Source organism: Aulonocara stuartgranti (assembly GCF_965226115.1).
Source record: "Aulonocara stuartgranti genome assembly, chromosome: 3".
Taxonomy (NCBI): domain Eukaryota; kingdom Metazoa; phylum Chordata; class Actinopteri; order Cichliformes; family Cichlidae; genus Aulonocara; species Aulonocara stuartgranti.
The window spans coordinates 54,693,469-54,709,406 of record NC_138941.1 but is presented as its reverse complement, the minus strand read 5'-3'; the positions used below and the strand labels follow the sequence as shown (position 1 = coordinate 54,709,406).

The 15,938-nt window shown below is 40.6% G+C and overlaps 1 protein-coding gene across 1 annotated transcript; it reads left to right on the top strand.

The window, feature by feature from the left end:
* Positions 1-5,885: 5,885 nt before the first annotated feature.
* LOC309699460 (endothelin receptor type B-like) lies at positions 5,886-15,492 on the top strand. Its single transcript, XM_082522473.1, has 8 exons — positions 5,886-6,085; positions 7,010-7,809; positions 8,405-8,532; positions 10,111-10,312; positions 12,971-13,123; positions 13,202-13,338; positions 13,426-13,534; positions 14,219-15,492. Exons 2-8 carry the CDS (start codon positions 7,300-7,302, stop codon positions 14,315-14,317), a joined length of 1,338 nt encoding a protein of 445 aa, XP_082378599.1. The 5' UTR covers positions 5,886-6,085; positions 7,010-7,299; the 3' UTR covers positions 14,318-15,492.
* The last annotated feature ends 446 nt before the right edge of the window (positions 15,493-15,938 follow it).

Genomic DNA, 15,938 nt, shown 5'->3' with positions numbered 1-15,938 from the left:
TCTTTTTATCAGCGGCACTTCAAGACGAAAGTGAGAACGAAACCTGCGCTCACTGAAGATAAAGTGCAGCACTCGGTCCTGGTGGTCCTGTACATGCTTCTGCTTCAAAGGAAAAGCATTTGTTGTTCACAGACACAGCACATCTTTTTCATCTCTGCAGTTAAGCCGCGCCATAAAACTGATTACATTTATAAAATTAGTCTTGGCATGTGGCCTGTCAAGCTCCTTGCTCCTCATGGGTGCAGTTTACTGTGATAAGAGCAGCACATTACCTCGCAGGTTATCTCCGACAGAGGGGTCACTGATTTCACACAGTGATGCACAAATCCACGCTACTCATTGCTGCCTGACTATGCTGGCTTTTTGAGTACTTCTTCTAAAAGGGCACGCTCGTAAAAAACAACAGTATAAAAATATTAAAAGTACACAATCTGGGGACAGGGGCACCTCCAGACTTTTTTCAAAAGGTTGCTCTAAAAATATTGGAGTGGCACACCAAAAACAGCATTTGCCCTTTTATTATGTTGTTGTTAAATATAGGTTACTTGAAGAATATAGCAAGAAAGAGAGAACGAACATGCCTTAGTAATTTCCTGCTATTAAAGTTGATATGAAAATATGGACCCATGAAAACCACATACGATTTCGTGATCAATATTAATCTGATTCATTAGATGAAGTTATAGATTGATTGAACATCCCAGCCATTAGTTTAATTGGTAAAATTATTACCAACATAGGACAGGTTTGCTTTGTGGGGTTTCCCCTACCCGACACGCGTGCGCGCGCGCACACACACACACACACACACACACACACACACACACACACACACACACACACACACACACACAGTACAGTGGAAATTGTTTTAGCGACTCTCAGGATTTATTTGAAGAGCATAAACAGAGCTGAGTGAGAGTGGATACTGGAGTTGGATGAGTCAAGTTGGCTAAAAGTCAAAAGATAAACTCTAATGTTGTTCAAAGGGCTGCAACTGCTTACACCTCAAAATCCAGTCTTTACAGTTTTTTCTGATTGCTTAAGCACATTTTTTGTAACTATTGGCTAATTTTGCAAAACTCTTCACACAAATAAGAAAACCTGTCACCCAATCATCAAAACATTGTAGTTCTCTTGCAAAAGCAAACACAGCTAGATTAACTCTTCACACCTTCGTAAAAATGGTGTTTCCGTATCAAACAGTACACACAAGCCATCATCTACTAAGCACACAATGCGCCAACTGCACACTGATGGTATGAATACAAAACACATCTGGCTTTTGCTTTCTCTGTGCACAAGGTAGGCTATGTCAGTTTGAGCTCATACTTCTGTCATAGATCCATAAGCATAGAGGGATCCAAACTTCAAGTACTGGTGTTTATTCAAACACATCAAAACAAACACAAGTGTTTATTTCCAAGTATAGGATTATTTGCAATCGCCATAGTGACTATATGGGTTACTTGGTCTGCAGTGAACATGCTTCCTCTGCCCCAGCATCTGGTCATCTAGCAATTCTGTAAAGTAACAATTTCAGTATTTTTACATCAATGGTATTGGTGTGTTTCTCATTGGCATATGGCAGTGCTACAAATCTTTGTGCGAAGTGACTGTACTAACCGATTCTCATTTCAAGATGTCCTTATGGTACTTGCTACAGTGTAGCGGCTCGAGTTAGGCTGGACCCGTTGGCCAGCTTCCCTCAGGGTCATTCCACGGTTGATTACATGGTCCACTATTGTAGCTCTGATGTCATCAGCAATTCTATTTCTTACTCTTCCTACCCTTCCTCTCCCCCCTCCTCATCTTCCTCTCCCCCCTCCTCGTCTTCCTCTTGCTCCTCCTTGTCCTTGTCATCCTCTTCATCCTACTTCTTCACCTCCACGTCCTCTTCCTCGGCTTCCTCTACTTCTCACTCTTTCTGCTCCCTCCATTGTACTCCGCACACACAGCTTACCTGTATTATAGTGCTTAGGCTGATTGCAAAGTGAACTAATTATCTAAAAAAGTTTTCACATGTGAAAGTGTGCCAGACAGTTGGCAAATTAGTGTTAATGATAGCCATACATGTGTATACTTTTGCTAGGAGTGTGTTGGAAATTTGGTAATTGAGTGTTGTGCAGTGAATTGTGCCTACAGTTGTGCAAAGTGTGTGTTACAAAATTGCAAACTGAGTGCAAAGCAGTTTTTGTGCTTTTAGTTTTGCAAACTCAGTGAGTGGTTTTGCTATAAGTCTGAATAGTTTTGGAGATTGTGCTACAGGAATCACAGTTAGGGTTTAAGCATTCAGAAAAAACTGTAATGTGGACAGGGGTAAGAAAGGCAGGGAAAGACCCACACATGAGAAACTCCAACACTGACCAAGAACATCAGGGAAGAAAGAGCAGTAAAAAAAAAAAAAAAAAAAGTAATGTCTGAGATATGAACAGCTGTAGATACTGAAGAGGCTAACTGAACACAGGTGTTGAAACAGAACAAAGGAGGCAAAGAAAGTACCAAAGCCAAATATCAATACTATTGATACCAAAGTTGGTATTGATAGTATTGGATCAATTTTATAATTTAAAAGTAATCATACGTAAAAAGGTATTTTCTGAGTTTTAATTCAAGCACCACATGGAGCCTCTGTTTGTGTTAGCTTGTCATACGTGTTCAATTCAATTCGAATTTAAAAAGGATATTTTAGTGAAAATTAATCAACAGTTTTTAAAAAACATTTGTATTTTTGCAAAATTGGCACTGCTTTTCCTTTACAATGGGTTTTAATTCCCATTTTGATTATAAGAATGAGCAGTGAAATTTTTAGGTTTTTAGCTTTAAAATGTTTTAAAATAATTTTTCAGATATTTTCCTGCAAATGCTGTCTCAGAATGTAAAGTACAAATACCTGAATGTGGGTCAACAGACAATTAAAATAAATATATATTGTGGTGAAGGTGTGGTCCCTGGCTCAGCTGTGCAGTGCTCAAGGGGCAGTGCCAGTCAGGTTCATGGTACAGGTATGTGGTGTTTTATTAATGAGCTCTCTCTCTTCCCTGTTGATTTAGTGAAGCCGCAGCAGAGTGTGTAGGAGTGCAGCGGAGAAGCTGCACGCGTGGGTGCAAAACCGAAAGCCCAAAGAACTGTCATATATATATATATATATTTTTTTTTGTGGACACAAACATGTCCTTCTGTGCTGCATGCAGAGAATAAGGGAGAGGGCCATCCTCTGATGTAGGTCACAGGTCTACCAGCTCCTTCCCTGGGCTTTGAGCCAGGCAGTAATATGTGTGTATTTGTGCCAGAGAAAAAGAGTTATTATCCGGCTGCATGCTTCGAGTCACGTAGAGCTTTGATGTGTTTATCTCTGAGTTTACTGTCACAAATAAACAAAACACACGCACACACACTGGGCTGCATATCTCCACCGACTCGCTGGGACTCAGATAACACGGACTTCTCGTAAAGGCACACTTAGCCCCGACATCAACTTTCTGAGGTCAAAGGTCACGCTGAGCGGAGCCAAATCAAACTCATACAGAGACAAAAAAAGACAGACAGATAACTGGAAGACTGACACACATGTGTCACAGATGTTTAACCATGCATGCTCCCACAAACATGTTTCAGTCAGGAATAACACGGGCTGTGTGCTTCTGCCAGATGTTTAAACGTTTCCATGGTCACAGGAGATCCAGAGCTTTTTCTCATTTCCTGTTATTGCTGAACATAATGACGGTATAACGGTAAAAACAGCGAGAAACGTGTTTTTAAGCCAGGTATTATCACTTTTCTCTAGGCACTCCAAAAACTGTAAACAACAACAAATGATACACTGCCTTGAAAAGACATTACTTGTTGCTTTTAGTGCGATGAGATCTCAAAAGCCTTTATGTAGTTTAAAAAGTACTTTTTTATTGGAAGCTGGGGAACACATTATTGACTCAAAGAGGTAGACTAAAACTCTCATGTGCACACCCTGTGTCAGTGTTAGATTTCAAACAGGTGGATGATCAAGAATGGGCAAGATTCATACTGGATTGATCCGGGCCCAGTCTCTGATCCTGCTGGCCAACAGGGTATCAGTGGAATCTGTGCTGCTGTTGGGCGAAGGACAAAGGAAAAGACTATGTTTGCATATAACACTCTAATCTGTAGTGAGAGTTGGGAGGAGGTGCAAAAAGAGCCTGCAGCAGTGGAGGAGTTCTGCCTTTCATTCTTCTTTCTAGTGCACAAAGAAGATTGAAAGGCAGTGGAAGAAAAACAGAATACATGTGTGTGAATGAGGGGAAGACAGGTGGAAACATGAACATGCAAGGAGCAGAGGCAGTGAAGGTTGATGAGTTAAAATACCTGCGTCCACCCACTATGTGCACATGAGAGGTGGAGAAGAGCGTGCAGGTAGTGGGTGGAGTGGGTGGAGATGAGTGTCAGGGGTGATTTGTAGCAGAAGGATAGGAGCAAGAGTGAAAGGGAAGCTTTACAAGATGGTAGTGAGACCTGCTGTGATGTTTGGGTTGGTGGTGGCGGCACTGACAACTAGACAGGAAGCTGTTAGAGCTGAAAAGAGGAACATCACGAAGGTTCATGGAAGTAGTGAACAAGGACAGATGGAGGGTTGGTGTGACAGGGATGGAGGCAGATGATCTGCGGTGGAGACCTATAAAGGGGGCAGCTAAAAGAAGAAGAAAAATCCACCTTAAAAAATAAACATGACCAGATGTTTGGAAGGCTGTCACAAGAAATTGACTTTTTTCTGTAATTATCTCAGTAGATCGACAGACGGATTGGTGCTTGAGAGACTACGGTGCTGTTTGTTTGTATATTATGTTGTAGATAGCAACTGATAATTAGCAATAGCTATAAACTTATGTGCTGGACTGGACTATGTTAAACAGCACTGTCCCTTTTAAATACATAAATTCTTCTATTTTGTGCTTTATTTATTGGATCTTTGGTTTATAGCAATCACTTTGGCCAGGTCTCCCTTGTGAAAGAGATTTGAGATTAATGGTACTTCCTGATTAAAAAATCTATTCCATTTTTATTAAAATCATAAATAGGAACTCTTTTGTCCACTGAGTGTTTCCTCGGTTAATAATATTTCAGCTGTGTGCTTATCATGTCTGGACGTCAGTAGAGATCCATGGTCACCCTGATTGGTGCCTTACAGAAACCAGGTTTGAACTTTTGGTGACAGTTTTGTAAGGTGCAGAATTAGGCATGTGTTGATTCATTTGGGCATTTGTGTAGCAATTTTCTGGTCTATCTGTATTTATAACTGTAGGTGGAAACAATGGGAACAAAGGCACAGGGAAGGTTCAAATCCAGGACAGCTGCACCGCTTTCTTCTAAATTCACGTGTGCAGTCTGAGCACTGAGCTGAATAATTTCCATTTAATAAATCAGTTAATTAATTTGTGACCACCATGACTGTTCAAGCTTTGAGTTAAACACAGTTTACTTTGTGTTTCTCACTCATAAAAATAAAAAACTCTGTAAACTGTCCTGATATGTTTTCAGCACGTTCCTGTGATGGCTGTGAAGACTGGAGCTGGAGTGGAGCTTTGTTGAATTACTGTTTGAATCAGTCAGTAAAACGAGTTCAGGGATTAACGCTGTAACAGTAATAAACCGACTCTGGAGTCTGGAATCGCTCGTGTTCAAACACTCGTGACGCAGTCGTAAATTTTTACAGCTTCAATTTCCACAACATTGTTTTATCAACAAGCTCTCAAGTGGGAAATCTGGCTCGGTTTCAGTTACGCTCACTGACGGTAAAAGACTTCGTGTCTTCTTTATGAGATGTTCCACTGAGACCTGAAAAGAAGAGAGGAGGGGAGGAGGACAGCAAGTGAACAGGGAGACGAGAAGGAAGGAAGGAGGGAGGGAGGAGGGGGACGCCCGAGCATTTACAGCAATCAGAGTGAGAGAGAGATAAAGAGGGAGCGAGGAAGTGAAAACTGAACTCAGTTTGATTTTAGTCAGTTTAGTCTGGACTGAGCAGAAGGAACTAATCTTCTTCTTCTTCTTCGTTGACTTTGGAAGGATTTATTTTAAGAGGAAGTGACAGACAAAGACAGAAAAACTCAAACAGGTGAGATTTTTAAACTTCTTTTCATATTTCATACATTTATACAGACGTAAATTTGAATTGTGAGCCAGCAGTGCATTCTGACGAGTTCACACCTCTGATCTGTCTTTAATTTTTTTATGCCTTATTGACACCAGCTGACTGTTCTGTCCTTCAAACACGTCTCTGTTATGTCTGTGGTTTAGGAGTAAAGTGAGAGTTCACTGAGCCCAGTCTGATCTGAGGTGGCCCAAACAAGTAAAACCAGATAAAGTGTCAAGAAGTACATTCTCAAACAATAAAGTTCAATACGTGGTGTGTGTAGTTGTCTGCGTTTATAACTCCAGTGTTTTCCCTGCGGTTTGAAATTTTGTGTGATCTTGTGAATTTCATGAGCCCAGGCAACTAACCACTCATACTAGATTGCATCCTGTCATCTCAACAGGAATAAATTAAGTTGTTGAATTTCATACAGATACTACATGATTTAATTAGGTTCACCATAAACATTAAATTATTTTGTACAAATTAAAAGTTCCATTTTTGTAAATGTAAAAACCACCAATTTCCTTTTTTGAGTGCAGCAGACTTTAGTCAGCTCCTTACTCCAGTATCCAGATAGGTGAGTTATTAAAAAAATGTAATGCTGTAAAGTTGCTGTAAAACATTTTACCATGGGAGTCTATGGGGCTTTACTCACTGCTGAAGTCAGCCTCAAGAGGACATCAGAAGAACTGGAATTTGCAACTTCACAGGCTTCATTTTCCAGTCCTGGAGGTTGTTCCTTGGAGATTACCTCTGCAAGCCCTGTGAATTATCTCAATGTAGAAATATCTAGCCAAATATTAACATCTTATAGGATTAATATCTTTAAATATACAACTAAAATCCTCAAAAGTGGCCTTTACTAACCAATCACCTGTCACGTTCATTCTACCCTCTCCACAGACCAAAAACAGCAGATTCATCTGAGGACCACGATCACTTTCACGTCCCCTTTCAGCCCAGCTTCACAAAGAGAAACAAAGATTCTGGAGTCCCAGAATTCAGGACTTTTGAACAAGTTTCTGAATCTGAGCAGCCAAACAGGGATCTTCTGGAATCAGTTTTGAAGCTACAGAAAGTTTTAGAAACACTACTACCTCCAGATTTTTCTCTAAATTTGGGAAGTGGTTTAGAAGTAGCAGTCCATAAGAATTTTTGGAGTCGCAGTAGCAGATTCGGTGAAGGGTTCCAGGATGGGACACAGAATTTCCTCCATGCCCTTTGGGTTCATCCTGCTGCTGATTGTCTGGTGTTTGTCATTTATTGATCCAGCTGTCTGCCAACATAACCCCACATCAGAGCCATCTTTCTCAAATCTGGTGATGTCTGATCTGCCAGGCTTCCGCAGCACTGACCAACCTCTAGACCCAGGCTCGCATCATTTGCAAAATAATGAGAAGAAGAGTGGTCACGGAAAGCAACACTTCCAAAAGCTGAAGCAACACAAAGAACAACAACTGTCCACCAATACATCTACGGTGGTTAGGTGCTCAGTCAATGTGAAAATGAAAGCAACCTTCAGGTACATCAATGTCGTGCTTTCCTGTTTGATCTTTATTGTGGGAATCATTGGCAACGCCACTCTGCTGAGGATTATCTCCCAAAACAAAAGCATGAGGAATGGACCCAACGCTCTCATAGCCAGCCTCGCCCTCGGGGACCTGATATACATCACAATAGTCATGCCGATCCATGTCTATAAGGTACCGGACTTAAGTTTATATGTATTAATCCTTTTAACACCTCAATAGCTTTCATAATCTACTGACTTGAAAATCCCAAAAGGTAGCATTTAAGAAACATGTGACCTTTAATAGGTTTTTACCTGAAGTCCTGAAGAAAATTTAAGTGCAAGAAGCTCAAAAGAGTAGAAGAGTTAAAAGGCTCTGATCAGATGGTGGGAGAGGTCAACTGTTGGAACGAGGTCTCAGTGGATCTGGGATATCAGCGGGAGTCTGACCTCACAAAGCTTTTAAAATTAGTTCAAAGATTTACTGGAAGCCAAAGAATCTTTTTCTGAAAAGTTGCCAGTTTAGCATGTGGCTAAAATAACATCAAAGCCTAACTCTAAGAGTACATTTGACAATATCAGGAGGTTTAATTTTTATGACCTGTGTAGCACTAACATGGACAATATGATGGGGAACAAAACCACTTCCTAGCTGAGTGTCTCTATCAGGAAGTTGAGTGTCGTACTGATAACAACCCAAAAATATCCTGCTGATTGTGATTGCTCACACACTGTTTTAAAGCTCTCTCGGTTTGTCCGTGTGTGTGTGTGTGTGTGTGTGTGTGCAGCCCTTGGCGATGAGGTGGCCCTTTGCCGAGAATGACTTTGGGCTGTTCCTCTGCAAGCTGGTTCCCTTTGTGCAGAAAGCTTCAGCCGGCATCACCGTCCTCAGCCTGTGTGCTCTGAGTGTGGACAGGTAATACAAATTTTACTATGCTGATGATCTTCTTGGTGCATTCTCAATCATCCAGGAAAGTAAATCTCCAAAAGTTGATTCTGTTCATCTGGACGTAGCGTTTTGTGGGAGAAACGTTTCGTCACTCATCCAAGTGACTTCTTCAGTCTCAGCTGACTGCAGGTTTCCAATCTTATAAACAATACATTACAATAACTAATCATTATTATTACATTTTGAATGATGATTTCATTCATTGAGGGAAAAAAAATCCAAACCTACCTACCTAGTAAAAAAACCACACAAAAAACCCTATTAATCGTCCACCCTTGTTAAATCACAAATTAACTGTGATTATCCAAATATTTTGGAAAGCTCAGTTTAATTTTTACCAGTCACACCCAGGTCTGATTACTGCCAGACCAGCTGAATTAAGAAATCACTTAAATAGAACCTGTCTGATAAAGTCAAGCAGGCAAAAAGATATCAAAAGACAGCACATCATGCTACAGTCTAAAGAGACAGCTGAGAAACAAAGTCAGTGACATCTGTCAATCTGAAAAGGGTTAAAAAGTGATTTCTAAGGGTTTTTGGACTCAACTGGACCACACTGAAGGCAATTATCCACAAACAGAGAAAACTTGGAACATTGACGACTCGTCGAGGAGGTTACAAAATAGTCCAGAACAACATCCAAAGAACTGCAGGCCTCACATGCCTCAGTTAAGGTCAAAGTTTATGATTCAACAATAAAGAAACTGGGCAAAAATGGCATCCATTGGAGAGTCCAGCAGAAAACCCCTGCTGACCAAAAACAACAAAAAGCCTTCTACATTCTAATGATCGCCAAAACCTTTGGGAAAATATTCTGTGACCTGACGAGGCGAAATCTTTTGGAAGGTTTGAGTTACATCTGGCATAAAACTAACTTCACAACTTGCCATAATAGATGGAAACATGAATTCTGCTTTCTACCAGAAAATACTGAATACTAGGAGACAAGTAAACTTGGGTTAAGTGCACCTCAAAAAATAAATAAAAAGAAGAAGAAGGAGAGGTTTTTTGGGGTGGTTTAGTCAAAGTCTGGAGTTAGATTAGATTGAGATGTGTTGACATGACCTTAAACCTTCATGTGACCAAATTAAACCAATTCTAGAAAGAACAGTGGGCCAGAGTTCCTGTACAGTGATTAGAAAGACTCATTGCCAGTTATCTAGCTAATTTTGTTGCCAACGGAGGCCCAGCCAGTTATGACGTTTAGGAGGGCTGGGTAGGTTTGGATTACTTTCATCCTTATTAAATTAAATCATCATTTAAAAGCTGAATTTTGCATTTGCTCTGGTATCTTTGTCAAACATTAAAATTGGTTTGATGATGTGAGACATGTAAGTGTGAGAAATATGCAAAAAACTAAGAAATCAGGAGGTTTATCTACTTTCTAAGTGTGAAAATATGAAAAGGAAACAAGATCTGCATCAGATTAGATTTAAATCTGTCATTGTGCTAAAACTATGTGTGAAACTAACATTTATGGAATGAATATTTTTCATGAACATTAACAGAAGACGTATTTTTCAAACTGTTCCATCTTACTTCCAGGTACCGAGCTGTGGCATCCTGGTCACGGGTGCAGGGCACGGGTCTCCCCACGGTAACAGCGGTGGAGATTATGGTGATCTGGGTGCTGTCGGTGGTGCTGGCTGTGCCGGATGCTGTCACCTTCACTATGGTCCCTTCCACATACAACAACCATAGCTTCAATGTCTGCATGTTGTCACACAGGAACACACCCTTCCTGAAAGTGAGTCTGCACTCTGAGAGCTTGCGTATGTGGGCGTGTGTGTGTTTATGGGAACATCTGATAAATATTTAACCCTCAAAACTGACTAGTGGCTGCTACAACAGTTTCTTCACATCCTCCACAGCTCTCACGTGTCTCTTAATAGTATTTTCACCTGTAAGGAAGCTTTTTTAAGTGGTATGTCAAATAGAAAATTGAAGGTAAAACAATAAGAGAATGAGAGAATGAGCTGGTAGGGAGTGGTAAAGATTTATCAATTCTTAGCTATCCCAGTCTGCATGCCAGAGTATCCTTGGGGAACATACTGAACCAGAGGCACCAGTGTGAGTGTTTGCACAAACATTAGACATGGCACTTTGGTACTTTGTGCTACAGTTTAACAGATATCAGGTAAAAGCAAGAAGCCGTGTGTCAGGTTTGATCATGATGCCACTTTAAGATGAATGGTCTCCATGGACGGGAAATAAGTGGCCACTTTCGTCCATTTCCATGGACTCGTGGTTTTTACGTCTCTGGGCGAGGCCTCTTTAACTCAGACGTTTAGGACAACATTTCCTGTTTATGTCTCCAGGTCATGAGTAGCACAAACAAACAGCACAGGCACTTGAATCTGAACCTGGGTCAGCTGACCTGCTATCAGGTGTTGTGTTTGCATCGGTGTTGTGTTTGCATATTAAAACTGAATCTTTGACGTAACAAAGCAGCTGGGTTCAAGTACAAGCTACCAGCTCCAAACACAGATCACAATCATGGTCATAAACAAAAAGCAAAGTTTAGAAAGACGAACATGTTCACATGGGCTTATTAAAGGATAGTGTGGGTTTATTTTAACCCAGTTCATTTCCCATTAGTGTGGCTGTGGGCTTGGTCCACTCTAATGTTGCACTCTCCTACATGGAAAAGTTTTGATTCATGATGGTAATGCCAGCTTCCTGCAGCATTCAAGGAACATGGATTAATTAATGAGTCATTTCCAACATGTTTTGGATCAGACACAGAAGGGAGCTGAAATCAAATCACCAGCATATTTATCCACACACACTAATTTGATTTATCAGCCAGCTGGTGTTTGTTGTGCTCCTCCTTTTCCTGAATCTCTGGAAAACAAGTGCAAAGTTAGTATAACTAGCAGAAAACCAAACACACCCTCGCAAACTGTCAGTCTATTTAATTTCCCATCTCTTCCTCCAACATGTCAATGCACCATGTCAGTGATTGCTGTTTCAACCCCTCCACCTACACCAACATCCAGCTGCCAATTACAGTATGCTGCAGATTTTCAGGAGCCTATCACAGTAGACTTAGGGTGAGAGGTGGTGTACACCTGGACAGGAGGCCAGAACATCATGGTGCCAACACAGAGAGACAGATAACTGTTCACACTCATATGCATACCTACAGCCAATTTGGAATCATCAGTTAACCTACCAAGCACATCTATGTACAGTCAGGAGAGATTTACGCAAGGAGGGGGGGTTAAATTGCTGACATAAAGGTCCCAGCTGAACTCAAATCCAGGATCAATTTTATATAGTATACAGAACCGCAAACAATACCCTTTATAATGTAAGATAAAAAGCCTCAGAGCCGACACATGCCCCCTTGAGGCTCATATGGAGGCCCAAAAGGACAACAGCTATGGGGCCCACGTGTTTTCTTTGGACAAGCCCATAGTGGGTATGTCTATAGAAAACCCAAAGGGGCTAAACTGCTGTCGACTCTGTGTATGTGCACTCATTTGAGGATCACGGGAGATAAACGTGGGTTTGTCCTGCCCACACTGCTGCAGTCTGTGGATTTTACAGACTGTGTGGAGAGTGAAACTGAGGATCCAGATGCAGATGTGTGGAGGCAGTTAGAATTAAACAGAAAAAACCCCCACCTTTATTGGCAAATAAATATTATGCAAAATCCATAAACAAAGTAAAAAAAAAAGGACACATAACTATCAAAATAAAGCAGGAAGTGAAATCTAAATAGCAGCATGCAGAAACAAATTAACGTAATACTAGGAAACTAACAGGAGAGGATGGAACAAATACACCGAGGGTAACTAAACTGTAATACAACCAGAAACTAAGAATGAGACTAAACACTCTAAAGAAAACACATGAAGAAAATTTAAACAAAAAGCAAACTCAGAAACAAGCAGAATACTTAAATAAACAAAACTTGAAAGCCCCCAAACTCAAAAACACTGGGTCAGTGACCCCGGACGAGGCCATGCAGGGGCTCATTTACCCACAGCTACCCATGGTGGGCCAACACGGGCACGTTTATGGGGAACAACCAGACAGTTGCCTGTGAGGAGGGTTTTATGACGGGTAACCATCTGCTGAGAGAAAAAACGAGAGCACAGAGAGATGGGTATAAAACACCTGCAGGATGCTATGTAGTAAAGCTGTTTCAGGTCTGTGCTGCATGTGTCAGCTGTTGGCTCTAGAGCACTGTGATGTGAACCAACAGATTCTAGAAAGTTTTTACATCGAGAAAAAAACCGTGAATACAGGCTAGCATTGAAATATGGTTACTCGTGTCTCCAAAAACAAGACGATGGTGGCCAGGATGTTAAAGCTGAAGTTTCCAAAACCAACATTACTATGTCCATCCTTTATGTACAGTCTGTGGGTGTAATGTGGTTGTCTCTGTGTTTTTCAGCACTACATCGAAGCCAAGGACTGGTGGTTTTTTGGTTTCTACTTCTGCATCCCTCTGGCCTGCTCAGCCATTTTCTACAGCCTCATGACCTGCGAGATGATCCAACACGAGAAAGAAAGTCTGAAGATCTCGCTGACCGAGCACCTCAAGCAGGTGATCACCAACACTGAAAAAAAAGGCTGTTTATCTTTAACACACAAACAAGCTTCTTATGCAAAGTCCTCTCTGCAGCGGAGAGAAGTCGCTAAGGTCGTGTTCTGCCTGGTGTTGATCTTCGCATTGTGCTGGTTTCCTCTCCATCTGGGTCGCCTGCTGAAGAAGATCATCTATGATCGAGACCTCAGTGAGCAGCGATGTGAACTCCTGAAGTAGGCCAACCATCATGCACTGCTGGGAAAACAAAGCTTTTTCTGTTTGTTTTTTTCTGGCTGTTTACACGTGTCTACATTTTCTAGTTTCCTGCTGGTCCTCGACTACATCGGCATCAACATGGCCACCATCAACTCCTGCATCAATCCCATAATCCTCTTCTTTGTGTCCAAGAAGTTCAAAAACTGCTTCAAGGTAAACACTGAACATGGCTGCGCTGTGTGAGAGCGAGTTTTTAATCTAGACTGCCAAGAATCTGCTTGTTTCTGTGCCAGCGTAGCATCGCAGCAAGGTCACGGGGTCAAAGGGCGTGAGATAGATATAACAGAGAAACAGAAACTTATCAGATGCTCCCAGAATGGAATTATCTAGAGGACAGAATGAGAGGGGAGATGTATAAACATGGAAAGGTCGTGACCTATGATAGGAGACTTATGGGAAGTTAGTTCTGTAGGGTTAAAGAGGCACTCCACCGAATTAGCACATAAAGGGGTGTGAGTGAGGTCATGTCAACAATCCATTAAATTTTAGCTCACATCCACCAACACCTTCAAGGTCAACTCAACGAATTAATGGTTGAATTAAAGCCTTAACTTAAGAACTATGATCCCTACACGTGTGGTGTGTATGCAACACATACAGGAGAAAATACCCTATAAAGACTTAAAATATCATGCCACATTTGACCACTGACCTCCTCTTCAAGGTCAATAGATTGATCTGAAGGTCAAGCTGATGATAATGCTATATCAGGATACTAAAGGTGCTGAGGTGGTTCTCTGCTCTTTCAACAATGTGTCTCCTGTGAGTCGCTGAAAGAGGTACGCCTTTAACCTGACTCCCCTCTGTCTGTCTGTCTGTCTGTCTGTCTCTCTGCAGTCCTGTCTGTGCTGCTGGTGTTACTCTGGCTCTCTCTCTAACAGCATGCTGCCTCTCCACCATGGGACGAGCCTGCAGTACAAACACACTGACCACTGAGCGAGCAGGACACTCGCCTGCATCTGCAGCTCTGAGCGCTGAACCAGCAGCCACACAGAGACACTGACTGTGTGTGAAATACAGCACAGAGTACACCAGCGCTTTCATGTGTAGTCTTTACCTTTATTAGTGCATTTATTCAATTCTGTATTATATTATGTGTATTATATGTGATATAGTTATACTATGTGTCAGACCTTATAGCTGCAGTGTAGTGACGTTTAAATGTTTAGTGACAAGTTCGAGTTCCTTCGAAAAAAAGAAAAGAAAAGGTTTTCCTCAAACCCTGAGCTCCGAATTCAACCTCATCCAACATCTTTGGGATGAATTGGAAAGCCAAATGAGCCGGACCTCATCACCCACGGTCTGTGTTGGGCCTCTTGTGGCTAAACAAAGTATTACATTAATTATGATAACGTAAATAATGTGTTTTTGTGCCCTTTAACTTTTACTGCAGATAAGCTGTTAAATGACAGCAAATCTTTGTTTTTACTAAAGAAAAGAAAATTAACAAAATCTTATTTTATCAGATCAATTTGAAATAGCAATATTTTTTCATGATTGAAAAACCATCTAAAACAAGAGAGAATTTCTTGTTTTATTTTCATACTTGATAAAAAAAAATATCTTGTTTTGATATTTTTTTCTGTAGATTTTGAAGTGTGTCCACAAAAACAGTGCATTGTCTCTGAATTAACAGAAACGTTTCATTTTTCTAGATCTTAGATGTGTCTGAGTTGCACGCAGCCATTTTTTCTTTTTTCTTTTATGCATCCTATTTATTGTTGTTTAAACATGTAAAATAATATTCAGTTAGTGCAAACAGAAACAATTGTGATGTCAAATGGTACAATAGCGTCCTCTAGAGGCTGAAATTTTGCATCACATCGCACAAAATCAAACGTCACACGTGATGGTAAATGCAAACGTCAGGGTCTTTCTGCTTTCGCAGCTGAAGCTGAAATTTAAATGAAGTGAAATATAAAACCTGTGTGTGCTGTGGAGCAGCGATCAGACCAACAATCTGACTTCCACCAAAGTCTCTAAACATGTCAGCACATGGACTGAAGTTACTAGTGTTGAACTATTCATCTGTTTTATATCTATACTTACTGTGACTTGTTTAATAAGTATTACACGTGTTTGTTAATAAAAGTATATTCTCCACATGCTCATGAAGCTCTGCTTTGGTTTTTATATGTGTGTGTGAGTGCTAAATGTCTGATTTTTTTCCAGTGCACTGCAGTTAAGAGCTTCTGTAAATGCACTCAGTCCTTTGGTTCCCAGATAGGGCTTTCAGAGGGACACGCATCATGCTGTCAGCTCTGTGAGGCAATTTTATTTTACATATTTCAGATTATATATTGAAATTTTACAAAAATATTTAATCTGACTCTCATACATTTTCTTTGTCTCATAACTTTATTGTTTTCAGATACTTTTATTATTTTACTCTGCTACTTTGTAACCTAGTTTTTAATTTCATAATATGTCTCATAGTTTGAATTAGTTGATTCATCATTCTGACTTTTAATCTCATAATTGTAATTTAGCATTTTGATTTTTTTCTGCATTATTACTAATAATGTTTACAATATTGTTTAAGTCTAAAAATATTTTA